The sequence below is a fragment of the Bombyx mori genome, chromosome 17 (genome assembly GCF_030269925.1).
Source record: "Bombyx mori chromosome 17, ASM3026992v2".
In the NCBI taxonomy this organism is placed as follows: Eukaryota; Metazoa; Arthropoda; class Insecta; order Lepidoptera; family Bombycidae; genus Bombyx; species Bombyx mori.
The window spans coordinates 5,091,471-5,116,744 of record NC_085123.1 but is presented as its reverse complement, the minus strand read 5'-3'; the positions used below and the strand labels follow the sequence as shown (position 1 = coordinate 5,116,744).

At 35.6% G+C, this 25,274-nt stretch overlaps 1 protein-coding gene and 1 long non-coding RNA gene across 2 annotated transcripts; both read left to right on the top strand.

Annotated features, from left to right (window-relative positions):
- Positions 1-130: 130 nt before the first annotated feature.
- LOC134200423 (uncharacterized) lies at positions 131-1,371 on the top strand. Its single transcript, XR_009975344.1, has 2 exons — positions 131-1,101; positions 1,326-1,371. It is a non-coding gene; the product is annotated as an uncharacterized LOC134200423 (long non-coding RNA).
- A 3,993-nt stretch (positions 1,372-5,364) lies between these two features.
- LOC101737845 (H(+)/Cl(-) exchange transporter 7) lies at positions 5,365-23,638 on the top strand. The gene is made up of 15 exons (XM_004921875.5): positions 5,365-5,794; positions 8,530-8,634; positions 8,765-8,963; positions 9,907-10,016; positions 10,178-10,321; positions 10,828-11,005; positions 11,176-11,325; positions 11,507-11,648; positions 13,118-13,256; positions 14,602-14,865; positions 15,429-15,605; positions 17,321-17,530; positions 18,614-18,784; positions 19,933-20,094; positions 22,290-23,638. Exons 1-15 carry the CDS (start codon positions 5,663-5,665, stop codon positions 22,389-22,391), a joined length of 2,385 nt encoding a protein of 794 aa, XP_004921932.1. The 5' UTR covers positions 5,365-5,662; the 3' UTR covers positions 22,392-23,638.
- Positions 23,639-25,274: the final 1,636 nt, after the last annotated feature.

Genomic DNA, 25,274 nt, shown 5'->3' with positions numbered 1-25,274 from the left:
ATTTTCTTTGAATAAATTTCAAAAGTTTTTATTTGAGATGGAGATAAATTCAGTTCTGTAGATTTAAAGAGACCAATACAATAACATTTTCTAATCTTGACGGAAATCAGTACTTGCGGCATAGATTGTGATAGTAGACATTTCTGCTTTACAATATGTAATTACTGATTAAATTAGACAATATGTAGGTAAGTATACTTGTTTAAATTTTTTAAACAAAATTAAAGTACCATGACATGGGGTAAATTGGGATCCTGGGGTAAATTGGGACAAACCTGCGGAAGATTCTCAAAGTACCTGTAGCACGGAATCTACCTAATTTTGTTTATGTTAATATTTATCAATGTATAGAAGAAAAACCAAGTTAACTATGGAAGTACTAAATATGAGTTAAGTTGGTCCCAAAAATTCGTCAAATTAAATTGAAAATAGTGGTTGAAAAGTGCGTTTTAAAACAGCTTAAAGAACTTTTAAAAAAAGTAATATTATCGTTGTTTTTTCAATAAGATCACAGTTTATATAAGTTTTTAATACACTTGGAAATACCACAACAAACGGTAAGTTGCAATATTCTTATTTTAAATACAATATTTCGACAAAATAAAAAATGTATATTTTTTCCTTTCTTTTTGGGGAAAATTGGGACGTATGTAGGGTAATTGGGAACGAGACTGGAAAAATTAGGGACGAGAAAAAACAAACTTGGAACGCCAAAAGACAAAATAGGGATGGCTTGTTAGGGTTGTCACTGATATCTTATAATAGATTTTTTAGCCTATACTATCACTTAATTGCGTGATGTAAAGAAGGTTAATGTGTTTATCAGTTAGTTTATGTAAGTATTATAGGTAAAAGAAAAGTATATATATAATTACTTTTTTTCGCGACATTTACCTTGTAATATCTGCCCGGTCGTATGTTCTTTATAGCAATAAAAAAATTAAAAGTTAAAAGAACTCAAACGAATCAAAACTTTTATTTCAGAATCTATTCACGCATCGAATCATGATTTTGTTAACATTCAAAACGCACACACAAATAAAAACAGGCCTCAGATTTTAAATGTAACATTAATTAAAAATCCGAGATATCCAATTATGAGTGAGTGAATTAATTGAGTTTAGTTATTTAGCTTAGAAAGAATTTCTTTTATTTTTGTTATTATTGGCAGTAATCAGATAAAGCTGTTTTTTTTATCTTATTCACCTGATATCTTACTCTTGCTCAAAGATTATTTTGAAAATGTTGATTAAATAAAATTGTATTATTGCATTTCCAGTCCTTTTGTTTTCTATTTTTTATTCTATTTTATCATTTTGTTTCAGAGTTGTGATTTTTAAGGAAATTAAATAATAATTTTCTAAAATATAACATGCACATACTTTTTTTGATCATTGTATTGTTGATTATCATTCACGTCACATCGCTTCGGAATAGAAACCAGCTTAATTTACACTATGTTGTGTATTGTGCTTAAATTATGGATTGTATTCATCATTTCGGTCCATATAAATAATTATATGGCACCTACCTATATATCGCAATACTGCGAGTTGACAACCCTTACAAATATCCCAATTTAACCCTTAACCGTGTCAATTTACCCCGGACGCTGGGTAAATTGGGACGGCCATTATTTTACCCATTATTTCTTTAAAATGAATAATTAAAATAATGTAACGGTTTTTATCACCTAGGTACGTTCAAGACTCAACTTATTTCTTTGGTTGAGCAGTGACTATTTAATTGGAACTATTTTAAAATTCAATCTGAAGGTCGATTTTGTCCCTATTTACCCCATTGTACGGTATGTTCTCTTTGACGCAGTTTCGTCTGTTAGTATAATCTGTGGCGTGAATGTTGAATTTAGTCTACATAGGTTCTTAACAGCCATGGAGTTAATAAGTACCTACAACTGGAGTGCTGTCTGATGCCGAGAAATCGGTCTCGAAAGAGAATACTTTTTGGTCGCGGTGTCCTTGTCTAATGTGGTGACCATATAAAATTTATTTATAGGATAAAATTATACACATGCATCAGTTTTGAATTTACCTTAAGTAATTCTGTGTAACCCTATGTAAATACAAAACACGTGCTTGCAACGTTTTATTTATGTAAATTCAATTCTAAACATTGCTTCGTCGTCATGGTGCCTTTTTTCGACGGTTTTTTTTGGAAGTTGCTGCGTTGTCGAAAATCTAGCACTGAGTTTTATTACAAACATCATTACCTCAGTGCTATTACTTAAACTTCCTCAAACTCATGTTTAACGTCCGAATACTCAACCGCGACTTAAATATTATGTTGGACTTAATTACGCAATTCCTACTTTAGTGTACTGGCTAAGTGGGCCGTGCAAATTAATATTTGACACACTGAGTGAGACACTGCAACACACATGGTCTGCGCGTATCGGGTGCTCTTTTCCTACATTCACATCTTCAATTGATTTAAAATTACTTGTATTTTTACTTCTGTGCTATTTTCATGACACGTGTATATTAAGTCTACTAGTTACATTTTAGGAAATAAAACACAATGGGTAATAAAATGAAATGAACTGAAATTCATTTATTTGTTATATGTAGACAATTAAATAACTCTTAAATGACACATAACACAATACACATAGTACTTGATCTCTATTTACAAAATATTGGTTATATTATTATTATTAAGTTCAGTAAATTTTCTGTAATCTTATAATATAACATTTCCTCTATTTATTTTTAAGTAAATTCTTTTTTATCAACGAAATACATAATTTATTTTAATCAATATCTAAGTGGACCATGAGTATCATTAAAATTTCGCAATTTAAATTTCAATTCAATTAAAAATCTTTCATTTTTCTTTAATAAATCTAAAATCGACTTTATATTTACAATCACTATTTCACGACTTTTAAGTTTTTGTTTCAATACCTTAACATCTTGTCGTAATTTTGCTTTTCTCGGGGTATTTTTTATTTCTTGCGTTTGAGTACTTGATTCTTCTTGTTTGACCTTTTTAAAGGACATTTTCCAGAAATTCCAATGTCATATTTACTAGAAGATCCTCCTCGTTCGCTTAACGTCAGGCAAATGATATACATGCTTGCGTGCGACGCTATTCAATACAATAAAAAAAGTTCAAGAAATACCACGTGATGGCTCTTATAATATGAAAAATACATTGCAAAATTATAGTTTTCACGATTGTTTTTTCAAATTTAGTATATGACATAGATTAAGTACAATTTACAAGACAAATGGTATTAAATATTATAATGAGAAAAAATATCTCACATTTTAAAAATATATGCTCACACTAGTAAAAATTTATCAATGAATCTGACATATGGAAGGATATTCCACAAACTGGAGAGGATTCTCGCTTAAAACCACTTATATTAAAAGTGTTCACCATGATTACACGGAAACTTTCACGATTTTCGAAAAAAAAACAAGCCATAAGCTGTATCAGTGCCATTTTAACTTCGCACTACAAACGTAAATAGACGCCATTTTCCTTTTAATCCATTCATAGCTTTTTTTCGGTGATGCCAACAATTAATCTGGCTTCCCACCAAATTCAACATGAAAACCATCAGAAATCTACGTACCTACCATTAAATTTTCCATTAAACAGAGTTCTTATTAATATAGAACAATATTTTTTTTGTTAATGAGCTTTATTAATATATGATGTTCTATTAAAAATCAATATATATCATATAATCAATACTTCTTATATAATTTATTTTAATAAATTGTCATCATCAGAAACTAAATTCACCATAACTTTGTACGTTTATGTTGAACCAATTTAATTTTTGACGTTGATGGAAATTCTAAATTGTCGCAATATTTTCTAGTTAAGTTTAAGTCACATCGTTTAAATAATATGCATTTAGATATATTATTGTCATAAAATGCTTAAAATCCTGTAAAGTGGATTGATTTTAACCTTTTCAATAATTTTCAACAACGCCCAAGCTACTAAAAAATCCACTAACCACTAAAAGCCATTTTTGATAACTAAGACGGGGGTCCAAATTCCGAGATTTTATGGAAAATCCTCTAAGCTAGCAACACTGCTTTTTGTTTGTAAAATGTGCGAGAGGGACACCACCACTTAATAATCATTCTCTTTTCAGACCGTTTTTCCTTACATCTTTTGCTATTTAAAAATAAACTTTAAGCCATAGAGATAAAGTATATTTTTAGTTTTTATGTCAAACGAAGTAAGCACTCCAGTTAAAATAGTAACTCTATGTTAACAGCTATTTAGAGATTACAATGTTTATATGGAAATGAATAAAAAGAGACAAGGGCCTTTAATCACAGACTCACCTCCGATGACCCTCTTCGGCCAACCCATACCCTGGGCCAGGAAGTACCTGGGAGTCATCTTGGATGTATCCATGACGGCACCCACACACAAGACATAGACATAGTCCGTGACCACGTATCTTCAGCAGACTTTATCCCATGATTTATAGGGGAAGTAAAATATCATTTCATTCAATTTTATTTTCATAGTCAGTACCATTTGTTCCTTTGACTAAAAGGCTTATTACACTTGGCTAAATCTAGTCGACCGAATTCAGAATCTATTGCCAGCTTAAACGCAACGAAGTTGGACGTGTCGTGTGTGTAAGAGGATGGCCCCAGTATTGTCTAGACAACAAAAAATTGGTCTTGGCGTAGCCCTCGCTGTCGGCTCAATTGAAATAAAAAAAGAAGAATATGGGTGAAGAAATATTTATTTGCGTGGAAAGTTAGCAAATATGAACATTATGAGTGATTTAGAACCAGCAGACTTCAGAAATTATTTACGAATGGATTCGAGATCGTTTGACCAAATATTAAACCTTGTGGACGCCGTTTATTCAAAAACAGCATACTATCCTACGATAGTCTTATATAAATATTATATAACTATAATCCTACGATAGTATAAGTCCAAAAGGAAGATTGGTTGTAATATTAAGATTTCGGGCTATTTATAAATGTCTGGCACATTAAATAAAGGTGATTGAAATAAATACTTTTTATTCAGAAGTAAAAAACAAACTAAACCGTCCTTACCCACGGAGAGCTATGGGACGACTGAAATCATTAATAACTAAATGCGATTAGACCTTCCTAAATGTGTTTCTAATTAGGCTTCTAAATGATTTAGTCAGTTAGAAACCATCCTTGCTAATTAATTTTGTATGCTAGCTTACTGAATGCTATTACACTTCACTGAATTACGTAGCGACTTAATTCAGTCGACTAAATTTAGCCAAGTGTAATAAGCCTATAAGAAGAAATTTTGCCTGTGCCGTTTTATTTGCATGTCGACTGAAGGGGAAACATGCAACGCGCTGACATTGACACATTGTGACGGTTTGACATAAGAAGTTTTTCTATGTCAGTTTTCAAAATATTAACATGGATGGAATGCAATATGCACTGTAAAATTAAACAAAGAACGCCCACAGAAACGTATATCTATTGTAAATTACAATTTTTAATAGACTTAGATTATTGTTATGTGTATCGCCTACTTAATGATGATATTCAACAATTCATGACGAAGTGAAACTGTTTTAGTCAGTGTCTAAAAACTAAAAACAAATCTTCGTTCATTATTTAGAGACATTGATTGTAAATTAGTGATAGCGTAAGGAAAAATGAGTAATAATACTCATTTATCCGATACTGATGAAATAATTTCCGAAACAACATCGGAAACTGCCCAACTTGTTGCCAATGAAGAACCAAGTTCCTCAAATTACACAGAATTAAATAAACCCGATCACGAGGTAGGTGTTCGTACTTAAGAAAATAATCCAATATTACAGTCATAGTATAAATATGGGTATTAAACTGTTTGCGATACATGTAGTCAAATGTTTGTGAATGACATTTCAAAGTGTAATTCAAATATTAGGTTGGACGGTTAATTTTGAGGGGATTGGGTTCTGTAGGTGATAAGGGGCTATTTAAAAACACACTGCTTCATTATAATTATATTGCAGATAGTTTGAACACTGTTACACCATTATAAAATTATTATCTTTATATTTTTATAAAACTCTTACGTTTCTCGGACCGTGTCTAGATGAGAAGTCATGACTTTTTCTTACGAGAAGACAATCATCTGTTTTTTAAACATTTAAAATAATTCTAATATCGGTAATCATGAGATCTGTAATCATGTGTCAAGCGTTGCCTGCCATTACATTTATATTCAAACTCCAACTTATCATGTTGTAAGAAGTTGTCCTGTGTCTGCTGTACAGGCTAATAAATTCAGGGAGACAAAAATAAAAATAATGTGAAAAAGTGATATTCGTTATTGTTATTTAATTATTAATGTTTACTCAATAGACTATAATTACTGATTGAGACAATGCACTGAGTTTCTTGTGATTCCGATTGGTGGTAGATTCAGCTAAGCACTGCTGTTGCTAGTGTGTCTAGTGTCAGCAGTTCACTTAGGTTGAGCCCAGTGAACTCACCAGTCTGTTTTTGGTTGGAATAGCCCCTTGGGCTACCAACAATAAGATAGAAAAAGAAATGCACACTCCAAGATTCAGATTCAATGTAGGATATGCTTTGTTATTGATTTTTTTTTTATAACGGCAGGAAGAAAATGGTTCAAAATTTTTATTAATAGAAAAAAGTTCATTGTGTCTTATTAGTTTACTAAACAAAGTAAAAGAAAATTCACAAATAGGCAAAAGGGTACTAAAGGGTTTTTCTGCCAAAATATAAAAAATATTTTGTTCATAAATTTAAAAGATTTTGTTCTGTCGCTTAAGTATTAAAAATTCAGTAATATAAATTCTGAAATATAATGAAAACAATAAATTTTAAATGTCATTCCTTTGTTTACAGAGCAATATAAATATATAAATAAAATTACTTTTATGATTCAATTTTTCTAATGAAATATGTATTTAACAAAAGCTTAGGATTGACTTCCACAGTGAAGGAATAGCATAATGTAATAAAAAATCAATGCCACGAAATTATAGTTTGCGTAATTACTCTTGGTAGGACATCTTGTGAATCCACATGGGTAGGTACCACCGCCCCGCCTATTTCTGCCTTGAAGCACTAATGTGTTTCGGTTTGAAGGGTGGGATTGCGGCATTTACGTTATAGATGTCTATGGGCTCCAGTAATTACTTAAAATCATTGAGGTATTTTTTCACAAATATTATTAAGAAATAACTTAAAAAAAAGGAAGACTCATGAAAGCAGTGATTACTCATTCCTTTCTGAGAGATATTAAATTTCAGACACAAGGTGTCTGTCACAGGGTTTCCCACCCTGGCTCTCTGGCCTAAACATGCTTTCTAGTCTGATGTTAAAAATATTAATTATGTCTATGATTTGCATGAGTTTGATAAAATTTAATACACTATAGACTATTCTTATTTATCAAGAAACTTGTTGTTCTGGGTAGGGTTAATGGTAAAAGATCTCGTGGACGAAGCGCACTTTTTTTTTTTTTTTTTTAACGCTGGGGAATCCATTTACGGATACCCGGTCGAGAGGGGTAATAGACCGGGTTATGTCGGACTCCGGCGCCTCCAGAGAAGAAGAGGGAGAAGAGGAAGACCAAAGTCCTCCTCTTCTTCCAATTCCTACCGGGAGACTACGCCTTGAGAAAGGCGCGCGAGGCGCTGCGCGGCGTCTACCACGCAAGACCCGCCCCGCAAAACCGACTAGGACGAAGCGCCCTGCGCTGGACTGATCAGGGGAAAGACCTTACTAAAACCCCACTTAACGAATGCGTGCGCCAAGCCTCAGCTCGCAAACTGTGGAGAACATCTGTCAAGGCTTTAATAAACCAGAATTCCACATAACTGCTCTGCCAAGAGTAACCGACTATGATGCTGACATTATTTTATGTCTTATTACCTTGGCTAGAAGGTTGAAATTTCAAATAGGTATACATGAAATCCAAGTGCTGTTAATGATCATAGACTTTTAGAGTTTTTAGCTAAGTTTAAATTGTTATATTTTCTCTAATTTAAATGAAGTATATTTTCCTTTGATTATATGTTAACAATATAAAATATTCTGTTAGAATATTGATCTTTATTTAGTGATGTGAGTCGTCTATTATCAAAGGTGGCAATCTGTGCATTTGGACAAAAAAATGTTATTGATATGTCAATACAGATTGATTTGAATATAATCGTCTCCTTCAAAGAATACGGTTCAAAACCTGCATTAAACAAAGGTTAATAGTTAACCTGTTATTTATCTAAGATGTCGTTCCGAAGAGTTTTGTGACTGCCAATGGAATACAAAGTCAATAATTCGTTTTTCTGGTTTACCAATAATTATCCAAAAGTCAGATTGCCGGCTTTGATAATAGTCGACTCATGTGTCGTATTCATACTTTATGTTAAATGCTAAAAATAAAAATACCATTAAGTATATATAGCCACTTCACCATCTAAATGGCAATGGCAAAATTGAGTATTCACACGTCATATATATAGTTATGAAGAATGTTGTTTTTTTGTTTCATTTTCAGGATTCTGATGAAAATGAATTACAGGGTAGTCATGGAGTCCGAAGGAGGAATATTGTTCAAAAGATTGAACCAGGCTCATTGAATGTGTTATCAGCTAAATATGAAGTAAGAAGGTTTTATAATATAAAAACTGGAACAAAACTAAAAATTCAATTCCATTTGTATGTGTGCAATTTGCTGAAAATCCACTTACTTTCCTTACACTTACACTTACACTTACTTTCCTACTTTCCAGAGCTTAGATTATGACACTTGTGAAAATCATCTACTCCTAGATGAAGAACGAAAACGTGGATATCCATTTATAGTTTGGAAGGATATATTGAGATGGTTTATAATTTTGTTGATTGGTATTATCACAGCGCTGATAGCATTTTTCATTGATATTTGCATTGAAGAATTCTCAAATATCAAATATAAAGCCCTCAAGAAATGTATCCTTTATAATATAGAATAAATTAAAATTTTTTTTTTTAATAAAACATCGAAAATAAACAGTTTGTAATAGATGTCAAAAAAAGCGATAGCCCCTTTACCTTATAATAAAAGTGAGATTTTATGAAAAGTTTGTACATTGTACCCTAAGTAAAATAATTAAAATAATTAAAATTTATAGACACAAATGGTTCCCCATGGTGTATACAGCAAACTACCTATCGTAATAAAGTAGATATGTGCACATATTAGAACTTATATGTTCTTCCACAGTGAAGGAATAACATAGTGTAATAAAAATGAAGCCATCAAAAATTGTAATTTGCGTTATTACTCGTGTTAGGACGTCTCGTGAGTACGCACGGGTAGGTACCACCACCCTCTACCTATTTCTGCCGTAAAGAACTAATGGATTCAGTTTAAAGGGTAGGGCAGCTATTGTACTGTAAAAACTGGGAGTCTTTAAAACTCACGTCTCAAGATGGGTGGCGGCATATATGTTGTTGATGTCTATGGGCCGCTGGTAACCACTTAACACCTGATGAGCCGTAAACTCCTCCACTTATCTAAGTAAAAAATATATGAAAATACATATTACTTTAATTTCAGATTAATCTTCGAGAGCATTCACATCACTCATTATTTTACGTTAAGAAATAATCAATACTGAAATCAATAATGTCTCAAAAGATATTTGAGCTTTCGATTTTTTTTATGTGTGTGATGTATTGTTCTTTGACATAATTGATAAAGCTATATTATAGTAATTAATTACAAAAAGAACAAGTAGTGAAGGAAATAGAATTAATCGAAAATTTTATTTAATAATTTTTTTTGTATTACTGGGTCTATTACCTATGTCTCACGAGTAGAACATTTTTTCAGAAAAAAGTAAAATTTTTATTATTATTATTAAAAACAATTTCCTGAACTTGTAAACAGCTGTTGATAAATATGTCTTGCAAGACAAACTATACATTCCATATTTATTATGGGTTTTATCGAATATATGTATAGTGTTTATTGGATCAATGCTAGTTGCATATGTTGAGGTAAGATAATTTTTTTCTAAAGCCAAACCTAACTGCCTCATTATTTAAAATTATATTTAAAGTTACCATGCGGTTGGATCTCTCATATAAAATTCCATTAATTTATCTTTCTTCATTCGTTGTTTCGATCTGTATAATGAACGTTAAAAATATATTTTCAGCCAGTGGCAGCAGGAAGTGGCATACCACAAGTAAAATGTTACCTGAACGGAGTTAAAGTACCTAGAGTAGTAAGGATTAAAACCCTTATTGTAAAAGCCGTAGGTGTCATAACAGCAGTTGTTGGTGGTCTTGCTGGAGGAAAGGTATTCAATATTTCATTTAATATACTTTGGAGTGAAAATAGCAAGACATTTGATTGAAGAGACCCTGACTGATGTGTGGAGTTTTTTTTTATTTATTTTTTATTGGACGTGTCGTAAGTTCGATTCCATATTGGGCACACGCTCGTATGATAAACAGATTTGTTTGCTCTTTATCTTTGTGTTTAATCTTTAAGTATTTATATCCGTATCTGGTTCCCACAGGACAGGTATTCTTAGTTTGGGGCCGCGTGTGAATTATCAACTTGTCTCCAATTAATTATTTATACTTTGTTTGACGTATATTTCTGTCACATACTTTCTGTAATGTTTCTATCACACAGTGATCATAGTTTGAGACTATACTAAAATTTGTGCAGCTCCTGTATGTATGGGATGATAAGTACTCGCAATGGGGACATTATTAAGAATATAGTTGTTTATTTTATCGACGGAATGTAATTACTTATTTTGAAAAAGTCAAGGACAAAAGCTTGTGTCATTTACAGGAAGGTCCAATGATCCACAGCGGTTCGGTTGTGGCGGCGGGAATATCTCAAGGAAAGAGCACGACGTTCAATAAAGACTTCAAGATATTTCAGTATTTCCGCGAGGATCACGAGAAGAGGGATTTCGTTTCCGCTGGAGCGGCGGCTGGGGTTTCCGCTGCTTTTGGAGCCCCTATAGGTATGACAACAACAAAATTTTATTATTTTATTCAGTCGATGCGACTAGTAACAACTCTAAAGCCGACGTTACACTAGGGATCACAACCTCCAAAAAGTAAAGTTTAATAGATTTTAACAACGATCCAAGGAAATAACTGTATATAAAATAAATAAGTGTAACAATTTCAGGCGGTGTGTTATTTTCATTAGAAGAAGGCACTAGTTTTTGGAATCAGGCTCTGACATGGCGAACGTTTTTTGGGACGGTCGTATCCACATTTACTTTGAACTGCGCTTTGTCGGCTTACCACGGCCACCCGGGCGAGCTCAGCTATCCAGGTAAAGTATCAGGAACAAGTTGGGAACAAATAAACGAATGCACTTGATAAAACACGCATACCTATGCTATAAATGAACCGCGTCTTCGTTCAACCGTTAAAAATTATTATGATTGCAATATTATGCCTGTCTCTGTTGTCTGATTGGACAGAACCGACTGACAATTCCTAAATGATTTCAGGTCTTTTAAATCTGGGTAAAATGGAACCATTCCCATTTCAATTTTACGAGTTGCCAGTATTTATGCTCTTCGGTGTGGTCGGAGGCCTTTTGGGGGCCTTGTGGAATTTTCTCAACTACAAATTGGCGGTGTTTAGAATAAGGTAAACATTATTAGTAACTCATTGAAACAATTTCCCTTACCTACAGACGCTGCCCACTGAGTTTCTCGTCGGATTTTCTCAGTGGGTCGCGTTTCCGATCCGGTGGTAGATTCTGCGAAGTACCGCTCTTGCTAGGGTTAGTGTTAGCAACGTCGTCAGACTTGAGACCCTTGAGCTCACTTACTTATTAGGGTTACGCTGACAAAGCCTCTCAAGGCTATCGGGTTAGGTAGGAACAAAAAAAAGCACCTTAATTGACCAACAACCAAGGTATTCGGAACGTCGGAAATCGTGAATTGTGCAAAATGAACATGAAATTAAATTTTATTATACTACCATATTAACATAATATTTCAGGTATTTAATGTTCCTTTGCTTAGATTGGAGGACAGGCTTACGGCCCATCCGGTGTTAAGTGGTTACCCCAAGGTAAATGCCGCCACCCACCTCGAGGCATGAGTTCTAAATATCAGTTTTTACAGTACAACGGCTGCCCCACCCTTCAAACGCTTCACGACAAAAATAGGCAGGGCGGTGGTATCTATTTGTGCGGGCTCACAAGACGTCCTACCACTAGCGAAGGTCTTATCCTAACTCTCTAGGTTTTTTCTCTAAAGTGAGTGATAGACGTAGGTACTAAGATTCAGAACTTATTGGTCTCGACTTCGGTGAGTCATGAGAAGTTTGTTCACTTGCGATGTGCTATTTAGGAATTATATCATATTACATTTTACATGAAAAACTTCTATACATTCCGTTAGCAATTGGAGCGCATAAGGTCGGAATTCACTGATTTTGAAATTTTTCTGAACCAAATGCTTAGGTGCTTGCTCAGTGAATGACAATTGACGAATATTTCATAAACGTCAAAAACTGGGGTGGCAAATCAAAATGGCAGCTTGCGGTTCGTAGCAATAGCACACGTGGGAGACAAGCTACGAGCAAGCTAGAAGATTCACTTTCCTTAACACATGATGATGATTCGTTAGAAAATCTCTTCATTTCTGTAGCTAGTCATCAAAGGGTCACTGCATACTCCTACCTACTGGACTACTATCGATTATTTTTTCCCTACCTATGCTGATAACCTTGAGAGGCTATTTCAGCTTCAGCCTAGCGTGTGTAGGTGAGCTCACGGGGCTCAAACGTGATTGTTACTAACACTGACCCTAGCAAGAGCAGTGCTTCGCAGAATCTACCACTGGATCGGAAACGGGACCCACTGAGAAGATCCAGCGAGAAACTCAGTGGGCTGTGTCTATGGGTTAATTCGCTCGTCGAGCCCTTCGTCGCAAGCGACGGCTTCGACGAGGACGGTGACCGGGAACATTCGATAGACGTATGTATCCACCAAAAGCAGCACCGGTATTGACGGGTTGAATCTCTTCATCTAGAATATTCTAGAATTTATTAGACAGTCGGAATTCGGTTTTTGAATGTCATCGTTTATGGTGTTTCGTGTTCTTTAGATACATATGCGCCCCGTGGTTGCGGGTTGTGGAGGCGTGTCTGGTGGCTGCGGCGAGCGCGACCTGCGGTTTTCTGATGATGTTCTTACTCGACGACTGTCGTCCCCTCGGGGAGGACCCTACAAACGTACCCTTACAGGTGTGTTTACTCTTTCCTTCTGATGTTGTCTCTTTCTATTTTATGATGTCCTAATTACAATGACAGCGATTATTACGTACGGTTTCGTGGCCACACATGCAAAGCTATCTATTTTTTCCTTGTCTAATATTTGTTCTTTCTTTAATTTTTTATTACAATCAAAACGCAAGATTCAACCGTAAAAGTTGTCATAATTGCGATTTTAATTCATTTATCGAATTTTACTTGTATTAATAATAAACGCAACATCTCTATACGATATTACTTTTCGTTACCAAAAGTATAAGAATTTAATAAATTGTTCTAATGTAAATGCCGAACAATAACTCAAATATAAATAAAAAAATAAACCTCATAAATTAATGATCATCTATCAAAGACATGAATCAATTAATTTAAAGACTGATTTCTAAAAATTATACCACAAAACGGCCGGTAAAAGTATTGCTATTGAATCGAATTTAAGTCTAGTTTGTTGATTTCATATAATGTCTGCGTGTCAAGTGCTAAATTATTTTATCGCGAATATGTACGTACCTTATACAAAAACATACGTACCATCCGGCTTTGGAATGAATTCCCCTTCGCGGTGTTTTCCGAGCGCTATGACATGTCCTTCAAACGAGGCTTGTGGAGATTACTTAATGGTAGGCAGCTGCTTGGCTCTGCCCCTAGCATTGCTGACGTCCATGAGCGACGGTGACCACTCCGGTGGCCCGTATGCTCGTCTGCCTACAAAAGCAATTAAAAAACGAATATTTAACCATTATAGCAACCCAAACGCCTGCCGCGACCAACTAAGGGCTGTCGTTGTCGGCTCCCGGCGCGACTCAAAGAGTATTGAGCAAGGAGTTTCCCTTTTAGCACGCCTCACGCGCGCTTTTCGGACGCCGGCATATTAAGTGTATTATCTATGGTTCATCCGCACCCACCGAACCCACGCCCGCGCCTCGCTCGTTACTTGCCGCCATTCCTTTTCGAACTTGTTTGTGAGACTCTCTGGAGTATTCAATTACCCGGTGCTCGAACTGAACAACACAAAACTAGCCCACTGAGTTTCTCGCCGGATCTTCTCAGTGGGTCGCGTTTCCGATCCGGTGGTAGATTCTGCGAAGCACGGCTCTTGCTGGGGTTCGTGTTAGCAACGTCGTCAGGTTTGAGCTCCGTGAGCTCACCTACTAGTTAAGGTTACGCTGAAATAGCCTCTCAAGGCTATCAACTTAGGTAGGATTTAAAAAAAAAAAACTAATTTATTTATTTAGTTTCAGAATACTTTAATTTGTCGATCTTTGTCTATTAGATACAGAGAATGCTTGGTAAAATTACCCTATCATTAATCATACAGTTATACTGCGAAGACGGCGAGTACAACGCGCTAGCCGCGATATGGTTCCAAACGCCCGAAGCGTCGGTGCGATCGTTCCTCCACGACCCGATGGGCTCGTACAAGCCCTGGTCTATACTAATGTTCGTCGTATGCTACTTCCTGCTCTCGACGTGGACGTTCGGTCTGGCCGTTTCAAGCGGCTTGTTCATACCGAACCTGCTGACCGGCGCCGCATGGGGAAGATTGCTCGCTATATCCATACAGTACATGTTACCTTCCAAGGTATGTTGGTCAAATTTGTTTTTTTCGAATTTTCTATCCTGTATGTGTTCTGGTTTTATAGTCTGTGGAAAAAAAAATATTTTACCAACGTTCCCAAAGAGTTTGTAACAGGATATTTACTGTCGTCATGTTTGACATGATAAAAGAATTGTATCAATTGCTATTAGCTGGTTTTACAAATAAAAAAAAGTTATGTATGTAATATAATAATAATATACATACCGTCTTACCGATAGGGGTGACCAGTCTGAACATTTTAGTTTTTCAGTAAGGAAAAAATAAGCCATAGCAAGTGTGTTTATCCTATTAATATATGTTCTATATCTAAAAGATATTCAATTGTGTAAAATTTATTTGAAACGAAAATTGACTACTATTATTTTTACCTGGGTTTGTAACCTGGTCTTTAATTAATACTAATTTTAACTAGACAAGTCCAGCTCAACTAAGGTAAAACCAGAAAAATATTTCACAACAGGCAGCAGATATCCTATGCGATGTGCCTCATCCGTTACTAAAAAAGTTACTAATCTTTTTAGATAAGATTACTTAATATTTTTTAGACTATTAACCCTGCCAAGTACGCGCTTGTCGGCGCGGCCGCTCAACTGGGAGGCGTCGTACGGATGACGATATCATTAACGGTCATTATTATAGAGACAACGGGACAGATATCAAACGCCCTGCCCATCATCATCACGCTGGTCGTGGCCAAATGGATAGGCGATTTCTTCAATGAAGTAAGTCAACATTTTTGTTTCCTTTTCGTAAAGCTATGGAGGGTAGAAGTAAGGACCGTCTAGTATTGGGGACAAATTGAAAAAGTGTCCACCTGTAGCGCTAGTGTAGGAAATGGAAATGTTTAAAATATAGACTTGTTTTAAACATTGTGAAATTGACTAATTTATTATTTTTCTTGAGAAGTGTAATTAAACTAACTAAGTAACTATACTTGAGACCTTAGAACTTATATCTCAAGGTGGGTGGCGCATTTACGTTGTGGATGTCTATGGGCTCCAGTAACCACTTAACACCAGGTGGGCTGTGAGCTCGTCCAATCATCTAAGCAATAAATAAAAAAAAAAAATGCAGTACTTAAAACCTCAATTATTTTTATTACTATTTATGTAGAAAGTGTTTATTCATTCCTCTAATAGTTTGTGGCGCTGTTTTTAAAAACCTTCCACTTGCTACTATGGCACCACCTTAATTGACTCCTTTTTAGCGGCTGCTTTTTAATATACTTGGTTTTTAATTCTCTTAGCTTGTCCTGATTACCAGAGTATGATAGTGATGATAAATATAAATATATCTACATAATGAAAATAGTAAAAAAGTGATAGTAAAAGTACTTGTTAGTCTGAAGATTACCTAAAACTTCACTGAAGTCCTTCCAATCGTTTCAGAGTCTGCACACAATGCCTATACTCGCAAATACACATCTCCTTATATGAGCGAGTATGTACATACAGATATGTTCGAAGTACATATCTAAATTGTTTTTTAATTAAATTTTGTTTAATATACCTAGATGAAAAAGAACGATCTCACAGCCCATCTGGTGTTAAGTGGTTACTGGAGCCCATAGACATCTACAAAGTAAATGCGCCACCCACCTTGAGATATAAGTTTTAAGGTCTCAGTATAGTTAGAACCGCTGCCCCGCCCTTCAAACCGAAACGCATTACTGCTTCACGGCAGAAATAGGAAGGCCGGTGGTACCTACCCGCGCGGACTCACAAGAGGTCCTACCACCACTAATTACGCAAATTATAATTTTGCGTGTTTGATTTTTATTACACGATATTATTCATTCACCGTGGAAGTCGATCCTGAACGTTTGTTAAGTACGTACTTCATTAGAAAAATTGGCATCTGCCTGCGGTATTCGAACACCGTTGCATCGTTAGATACGAATGCACCGGACGTTTTATCCTTTAGGCCACGACGACTTGTTTATTATAGATGAAAAAGATATATCATCATTCTCCTGCCCTTCTCCCAGTTGCCAGGGGTCGGCGCAGCATGTTTTCTCCTTCCATACTCTTCTATCATATACCATTTCTTCGCTCACTCCCCTCTTACCCATATCGTCTTTCACGTAATCCATCCATTTCTTCTTAGGTCTACCTCTTCCTCTATATCCTTCCACATTCATAGTTAACACTCTCTTACCAAACTCATTTTCATTTCGTATCATCACATGTCCATACCATCCCAAACGCGTACTTCTCAGCTTCTCTGTCACAGGTGCCACTTTCAGACTTCCTCTAACATAATATGTTTTGCTTGAAAGGCAAACGTACTACAGCTAGATTCGTTAAAATAAATTTTGTTTTCAAGTATTTCAACTTTAAATTAGTCTACTGTAAAGTTCACGCATTGTCGCTTAGTCACGTTTGCCTTTCAAGCGTCGATATCTATATATAAAATTAACTATTGATGTTGCGTTCAGGGTATCTACGATATATATATCCAGCTGGCGGGCGTGCCGCTGTTGCCGTGGGAGCCGCCTCCGTTGGCGCACAACGTGTACGCGTCCGAAGTAATGTCGCATCCGGTGTTCACGTTGCGAACGGTCGAGAACGTTGGACACATCGTCGAGATACTTAAGCTGGTTTCCTACAACGGGTTCCCGGTCGTTGACCCGCCCCTCGCTGATGATGTAAGTCTAGGTTAAACTTTACAGGGGTCATTGAGTCTGCCACTGAGTATCATTATTTTTGGAACACAATTCTTATCTAATACCTACGTAATAGAGTCAGCGTAACACTAATAAGTAGGTGAGCTCACGGGGCGCAAGCCTGACAACGTTGCTAACACTGGCCCTAGCGAGAACAGTGCTTCGCAAAATCTACCACCGGATCGGAAACGCGACCCACTGATGAGATCAGGCGAGAAACTCAGTGAGTTTTGTCTATGGGTTAATTTATTCGTCGAGCCCTTCGTCGCAAGCGGGTTCGACGAGGACGATGACCGGTGCTTGTGGTACCTCGTTAATGGAACGGAAGGATCCGTAATGACGTGCTTAGGGCGAAGTCGACTGTTTACCATTCGGTCCACAAGATCGGGTATGACAGCAGAAGCTAAAGGGAACGCGAGTCATTTTGTACTATAATTTAGGGAATGTCCTTTAAAATTTTTGGATAAATCTAGTGTTATTTTATACTCTTTTAATGACAGACAGATGATGCCTGATGATAAATTTGAATGTATACAACCCGAATATCAAACAAAGAATATTTGTAACAATAGATTCAAGATGGAAACCGCTATTTTCTCAGCATATTAGTTTGGGCGTATTTACTGTGAATTTGGGCAATGTTGCCATGTGCTAAGTGTATTTCCCAGCTGACATTTATGAAGTATAATCTATTCGTTGGCTACTGATTACATTTCGCACTTAGTCTACCATATAGCTAACTAGCCACTGTATTTGCCAATTATTTCTATTTAATAAATCATGAAAACAAACAGTCTCACTATTAAAAAAAGTATAATTTCTGAACGACAAATTACTTTTTTTCTTTCTACCTAAGCTGAGAGCCTTGAGAGGCTATTTCAGCGTAACCTTAACCAGTAGGTGAGCTCACGGGGTCAAACCAGATTGATGCTAACACTGACCATAGCAAGGGCAGTGCTTCGCAGAATCTACCACCGGATCGGAAACGCGACCCACTGAGAAGATCCGGCGAGAAACTCAGTGGGCTGTGTCTACGGGGAAATTACAATCGTTTATCTGTTTCAGTCCGAAGTAACGACATACAAACGTCTTCGTGGACTGATACTGCGCTCCCAGTTAATAGTGCTGTTGCAGAATAAAATATACAATGAAAACGCGAACACGACGTGGTCGAATTTCCAGGTGGACATGGATATGTTCAGGAAGGAATATCCACGATTCCCATCTATAGATGAGGTGAGTATCACATAAAACATTTATTGATCAATTAATTTTTAACTAGAGGTCCCGCAGTAGTTGAAATTCGACTATAATTAATTGAAATTGTAAGTTTGTACACTATTACGATTGTATTTTCAAAGACTTATACTTCTATAATCACAAATTTCGCCAAGACTACACTATAGAAAAATATTAATAAAGAGAAACAATATTTAATTTTAATCTATTCTCAATTTGACTACAGACGTCAAGAACAAATTTTTTACAATAAATAAATAGTATGCTCATGCATGTGTGTGCGTCAAATACATGGTAGTGTGTGTAATGTTTTTTTTATTGATTTAAGCTATTTTTAGGCATAATTTAAAAAAAATATTAACATTCTGCACTCCTTCTCTATATTCTCTATAAGTGTGGGAAATTTCATACTCCTCCGTCCGCGCAATTTTTGTAAAAAGAGATATAAAGTTTTTGGAGTTTACTCCTTTAGAATCGATTTACATATATAGGCCCGGGGTATGAAAATTATGGGGACCAAAATCGTACTAGCATGTCACACGAAATGCGTTATGCGCCTGCGCCGGCAGTCCGCCACAAAGCCTCGTACTGATCGCGCGTTTCTCTCATTATTGTATTTTCATATATTTGTTAGTCGTTTGTTTTGTGTCTCGTTAATTTGTTAATAATCTGTAGTGTATCGTGTTGTCGTAATATAGAACTATTTCTCGTATTGTTTCGTTTAATTTTTTATATCCAGTAAACTCCAGTCGTGCGTCGGAGCGGACACACACACTTTTTTCCTTCACGTATTAATATATAGAATAAACTTTCCAGATTGATTTTCCCCTGTGGTATGTGTTCCGGGCAACCGGTTATGAAAAGAAAAAATTTCAAATTACCTAAAAAAAATTACCTTGAAGCTTATTCAAGGTAAAAAAAAAAATTTTTTTTAATTGCCCTTGTGATCAGACGAGCATACGGCTCACCTGATGGTGAGTGGTTACCGTCGCCCATGGACTTCAGCAATGCCAGGGGCAGAGCCAAGCCGCTGCCTACCGCTTAATACTCTCCACAAGCCTCGTTTGAAAAAGGACATGTCATAGCGCTCGGGAAACACCGTGGAGGGTAGAAATTTCAAGCAGTTGTCTTTTTTTTCTCCGAAGCTCGAGATATTAGATTGGGAGAAGTCCTGCATGATAGACCTCCGACCGTTCATGAACCCATCGCCGTACACGTTGCCGCATCGCGCCTCCCTGCCGCGGCTCTTCAGGCTCTTCAGGGCCCTCGGGTTGCGCCACTTGCCCATTGTCAACGATGTCAATGAGGTGTGTACACCTTATTGTGGTATTTGTTTTCATTTTATTTATAAGGACCGACAATTTGAAATTAATATATCTTCAAAGTGAACTTCTCTATACTAATATTATAAAGAGGAAAGATTTGTTTGTTTGTATTGAATAGGCTCCGAAACTACTGAACCGATTTGAAAAATTCTTTCACTGTTTGGAAGCTACACTATTCCCGAGTGACAGCCTAATCTTTTTTGAAAAAATTAGGGATCCTTACTGAAACTCAAATAATGTAACCCAAGGTGTAACAAAATTTCCTAAAATATTCTTTACATCGCGTGCCCTGCGAAAACTATTCATGATAGAATAATATACTACGACTTTGTAGAACACATTATTATTTACAAAAAGTGTCGCGACAGCATATGTCTTATGCGGGATTTACATTACGAAATTAGTGTCATGCATGTTGAGCTCAGTTTCACGAAAGTAGTTTCGATATATGCGAAAGTAATTTCGTTAAAAAATTAGTGTCTCGAAATCCACAGTATCGCAGTAACCATGGCGCCTTCAGCATCAAAGCTATAATTTGCTATATTCAATGTAGCTAAAGAAATGCTTATATACCTATAAACTTAAAAAAAGACTATCAAGGAAAAAAAAGTTGGTAGATTCGAGGATGGTCAACAAAAAGGCATTTAGGTGCAATGAAGTTAATCTCTGAATTAACAGATGAAGATCCTGAGAGTTATAAAAACTATTTTCGAATGAGTGAAGATAATTTTGATTTTTTACTGTAGGTGTTTCGGGTCCCAGAGACACCCTTGTCGCTGATATTCATTAATAAGATCATATTTTTTTTCTGTACCCCATTGTTGTTTTGCCATTTTCAAGGCTTGAAGCGCGTCCGAACTAACAATACACACGTCCGCACAGCGCAGGCCCTTTCGCGACATTAGTTTCATGTCGCGTCTAAACTATCAAATTAGTTGCATGAAACTAATTTCACCAAAAAATCGCGCAGGGCGCGAAACTAATTTGCATGCATGAAATTAATGCATGCATTACGAAAGTATAAAATTACACGTGAAACTGTTGGTAAAACTAATGTCACGAAATTAATTTCATGCCACTAATTTCGTAATGTAAATTCGCCTTGACTATTATAGTTAGGCCGCAATAAACGTTATTTTATTTAAAAAAATAAAACGTCAAATATCGTTGAAATTTTTGTTAGACTCGAGCAGAGCCGGAGCGGGTCACTAGTACTTTATAAAGACTAGTCTTGGATATTATTGAATCTTACAGTTTTAGTTTATTTAATCCATAGACACAGCTCACTGAGTTTCTCTCTGGATCTTCTCAGTAGGTTATGAATCCGATCCGATAGTAGATTCTAAAAGCACTGCTCATGTTAGGGCTAGTGTTAGCAGATTCTCTCAGGTTGAGGCTGTGAGCTCACCTAAATGTCTGGGTGTAGCTGAAATAACCCTTAGGCTACCAGCGCATGGGTAGGGAAAAGAAAATTGTTGAACTATTATGAGTTAGAAGTGTAGAGGCCTGCACGAATTGCTCTCACAGTCCTACTTCCGCCGTAAAGCCTCATGCGATCCGGTCCCGGGCGATACGAAACGGAAGCAAATTTTTATTTATTGGCATTCCAATAAATTCCTGGAACGAGATGCAATTGTGATTTCATAGTGTGGCGTCCCACAGCGTCTAGGCTGCAGACAACTTGCCAATTAAATTTTATTGTGGTAATTATGTAGGAATAAAAAAAAGATGTGTGGTATCCTGGGACACCGGATAGGAACGAGGCTCCTTATTATAAGAATATTAATTTTAAGTTCTATTCGAGGTATAAAGAAAATAAAACTGGAGGTTTCGCAACAACCCACGGTCATTCGGTAACGTGCGAACTTATTGTGGTATACTTCATTCACGATTGTTTGCATAAGAGTTAGTGTATTGCGCAAATGAACGCTCTGAGATCGTGGTAAATGAATGATAAAAAAATGTTATTTTTTGTACGTTATTACAAAGTTAAGTCGTACACTGTGTGCATTACTAATTTGTACGTTATTACAAAGTTAAGTTATTGTACAATGTGTGCATTACTAATAAAAATCTTACGTTACGGACGTTTTTTCCTGGTTAGGGTACCCCCCGCATCGTCCCATAAAGAGCTTCGTTCCAAAAAATATTTTTATAACTTTGAATTTTTCATACAGGTTGTTGGTATAGTCACTCGGAAAGATATCGCTCGGTACCGAGTATGGAGACATCGAGGACATATGGGAATGGAGGAGTTGGTGCTCTCTAGTGAAATTTAACTTTTATTGTTTAGAACACAGATATGTAGGTAGCTGTAATATCGTATTACTATGGACTGCCATATCTCCAAAGAATAATGAAGTGATAAAACATATTACTGGTGATGTACTATTCTCTTAGAAATTTTCCTATTTTTTTTGCATCACAATGAGTATTAAATTTTCTTAAAAGTATTTTGTTTAAAATCATTTTAATTAATAAATAATGTAATGAGTTTGATTAATTTTTTTTGTAATTTAGTTTTTATAATTTGATAAACATGAGAAAACAACTATATATTATGTACCCCAAAAAAAAACTTTTAGGAAAATTACTTCAAAACATTTTTTAGGTAAAACCTGAAGCAATGTTGCTAAGGGCATTCCTATAAACTGTTTTAAATTTTTGCATCGCCGTGGAATTCTAGAGACAGTTCAAGCACTTTAGGTAGGATTTAGAGTTTTTTTATTGTAAATATTCTTTTTCCTATACATTTCAATTATTTTCCTTAATTTTTTGTTGTCTTCTTGTCTTTATATTAGGCCTTATATTATACCTTTATAACAGTTTTGAAAATTTATCATAATCAATACAATTCTTCCTGAGGATATATTTTATTCATTTTCTCTCGATCTCGCTTCACTAGATCAAATTAATTACACTTAATTACTTACAATAAAATTAAATACTGTTAATTTTATTTCATTTATTTTTGCGTATAAAAATTTTGGAAAACTTAAATTGGGCTCCTTAGATTGATTGTATTTGTAGAATTTTGAAACAGATCGAGAATTTTGTTTAGATTACATTTTATTTAAATTTCAAAGATTGTAGACCTAATTAAAACTCCTTTTGCAGTTTAACATATTAGTTTCAATTTATTATCTCTTATGTTTCGAATACTTCAACTATTGTTCATCACCATGAAAACCATAAAAGTAGTTCTAATTAAGTCTACAACTTGCAATTGAAGTTTAGAATATATTTTACATTTTTTCTCATAACAATTTTGAATCATTAAAATGAAATGTACTTAGAAAATATCAAAGTGAATATATTATTGAAGGTTTAATTTATCTTCTTTCTTGGACTTAATTGTGATTTTTAAAATTAGTAATTTATTTTTTAATCATATATTATCATATTTTAACCATATACTATTTTAAGTTTAATAACAAAAATCTGTATAACATGGTTAAACCTAAAGTGATATTTTTTATAAGAATAATATATTGACATGTTTAAGGGAATAAACTTTGTGATATAATTTAAATTTCATTACCTACCTACCTTTTTAGTTAAAACTGTTCTGTCAATAATTTTTTTTAACCTTTTTTTTCTTTGTTAGATGGGTGGACGAGCTCACAGCCCAACTGGTGTTAAGTGGTTACTGGAGCCCATAGACATCTACAACGTAAATGCGCCACCCACCTTGAGATATAAGTTCTAAGGTCTCAGTATAGTTACAATGGCTGCCCCACCCTTCAAGCCGAAACACATTACTGCTTCACGGCAGAAATAGGCAGGGTAGTGGTACCTACCCTTGCGGACTCATAAAAGGTCCTACCACCAGTGATTACGCAAATTATAATTTTGCGGTTTGACTTTTATTACACGATGTTATTACTTCACCGCGGAAGTCAATCGTGAACATTTGTTAAGTACGTATTTCATCAGAAAAATTGGTACTTGCCTGCGATTCGAACGCCGGACGTCTTATCCTTTAGACCACGACGACTTATAAAATATTGGTAGATTATTAGGTGCACCTAATGTTGAGCGATTATTAGTCTATAGATATCAAAATGCCCACATTGTGATATAAGAATCTCTGAATTCTACGAATAGAACCGCTATCCTACTTTTCAATCTGCTTTGCGGTAGATTTTCGCAGGCTGCTAGTACCTACAAGGTTAGGCTCACCATATGTCAAATAACAATGTCAATTGACAAATTAGCAAGAACAAAAAAAAATTGGGATTCTCAAGATCTTCAGAGCTTTGGTTCTATTAAAGCTTGATACTGTAAAATCTAAGGCTAAAACCCTGAGATTTCTGTCACCCAACACCAAAGTAGAATCTATTCTTGATTTTCAGATAATAGTATTGGTACAACCATTTAGCTTCAGCATAGTTGCACCTACATCCAGGTTTTCCTGAGCCCTATAATATGTCCTTCTTCAAATTAAATTACTTAAAGAGTCTCCAGAGGTGTGTAGCAGTTTGGCTGTATCTCTGATATTGCTATTGTTCATGAGTGATAGGAACCATTTGTGATGGGCCGTACACACATCTCTCGTCGAAGACAATAAAAACTGTTTGAATGATTCAGCCTTTATTTTTAAATTCATTATGAACGAAAAAAAAAATTAGATCATACAAGTAAACTCAAAAATCTTATCTGGTCACCTTTAATTGTTAACAAACAATTCCCAGCCGATACCGGCCCATAGATTGATGAATAATACCACTGGAAGTATCACTAAAATTAATAGAATATAGTTTACGAATTCGTCCATTTCAAATAATCTTAATTTTTTCGATTTAAATCGCTTGTTTATATTTTGGAAAGCTCAGCTAACCTATAATTCATTCATTTGACAAATTAGATGTAGATGACAATTAAGAAAAAGCGAATCAACGTCATTGTATTGTCTATGTCAATATATTTGCCGACCGAGAGGGCTGGTGGTCGTGGCGCCGACGACCGCCAGTCCGGCGTCCCGAGGGGGAGGGTGATGGGAGAGATGTGCTCCGCACTAAACGCTTCACTTTCCCCCCTTTGCCTTTTCATGAGTTTTGTCTCATGCGAGGTTTGGACGTTGGTTGTTGAGAGACAGGAGGTTTTAGTCGGTTCGACTCCGACATGCCCCGCCCTTCATCCCCAGTGAAGGGCGGAAGTCC

Bases quoted from the DNA above. Each gene is read 5' to 3' on its own strand.
- LOC101737845 (XM_004921875.5), top strand. From the start codon at position 5,663: ATGAGTAATAATACTCATTTATCCGATACTGATGAAATAATTTCCGAA. The intron at 10,322-10,827 runs GTATTCAATATT...TGTCATTTACAG, and splicing joins GTGGTCTTGCTGGAGGAAAG to GAAGGTCCAATGATCCACAG. The intron at 11,006-11,175 runs GTATGACAACAA...TAACAATTTCAG, and splicing joins TGCTTTTGGAGCCCCTATAG to GCGGTGTGTTATTTTCATTA.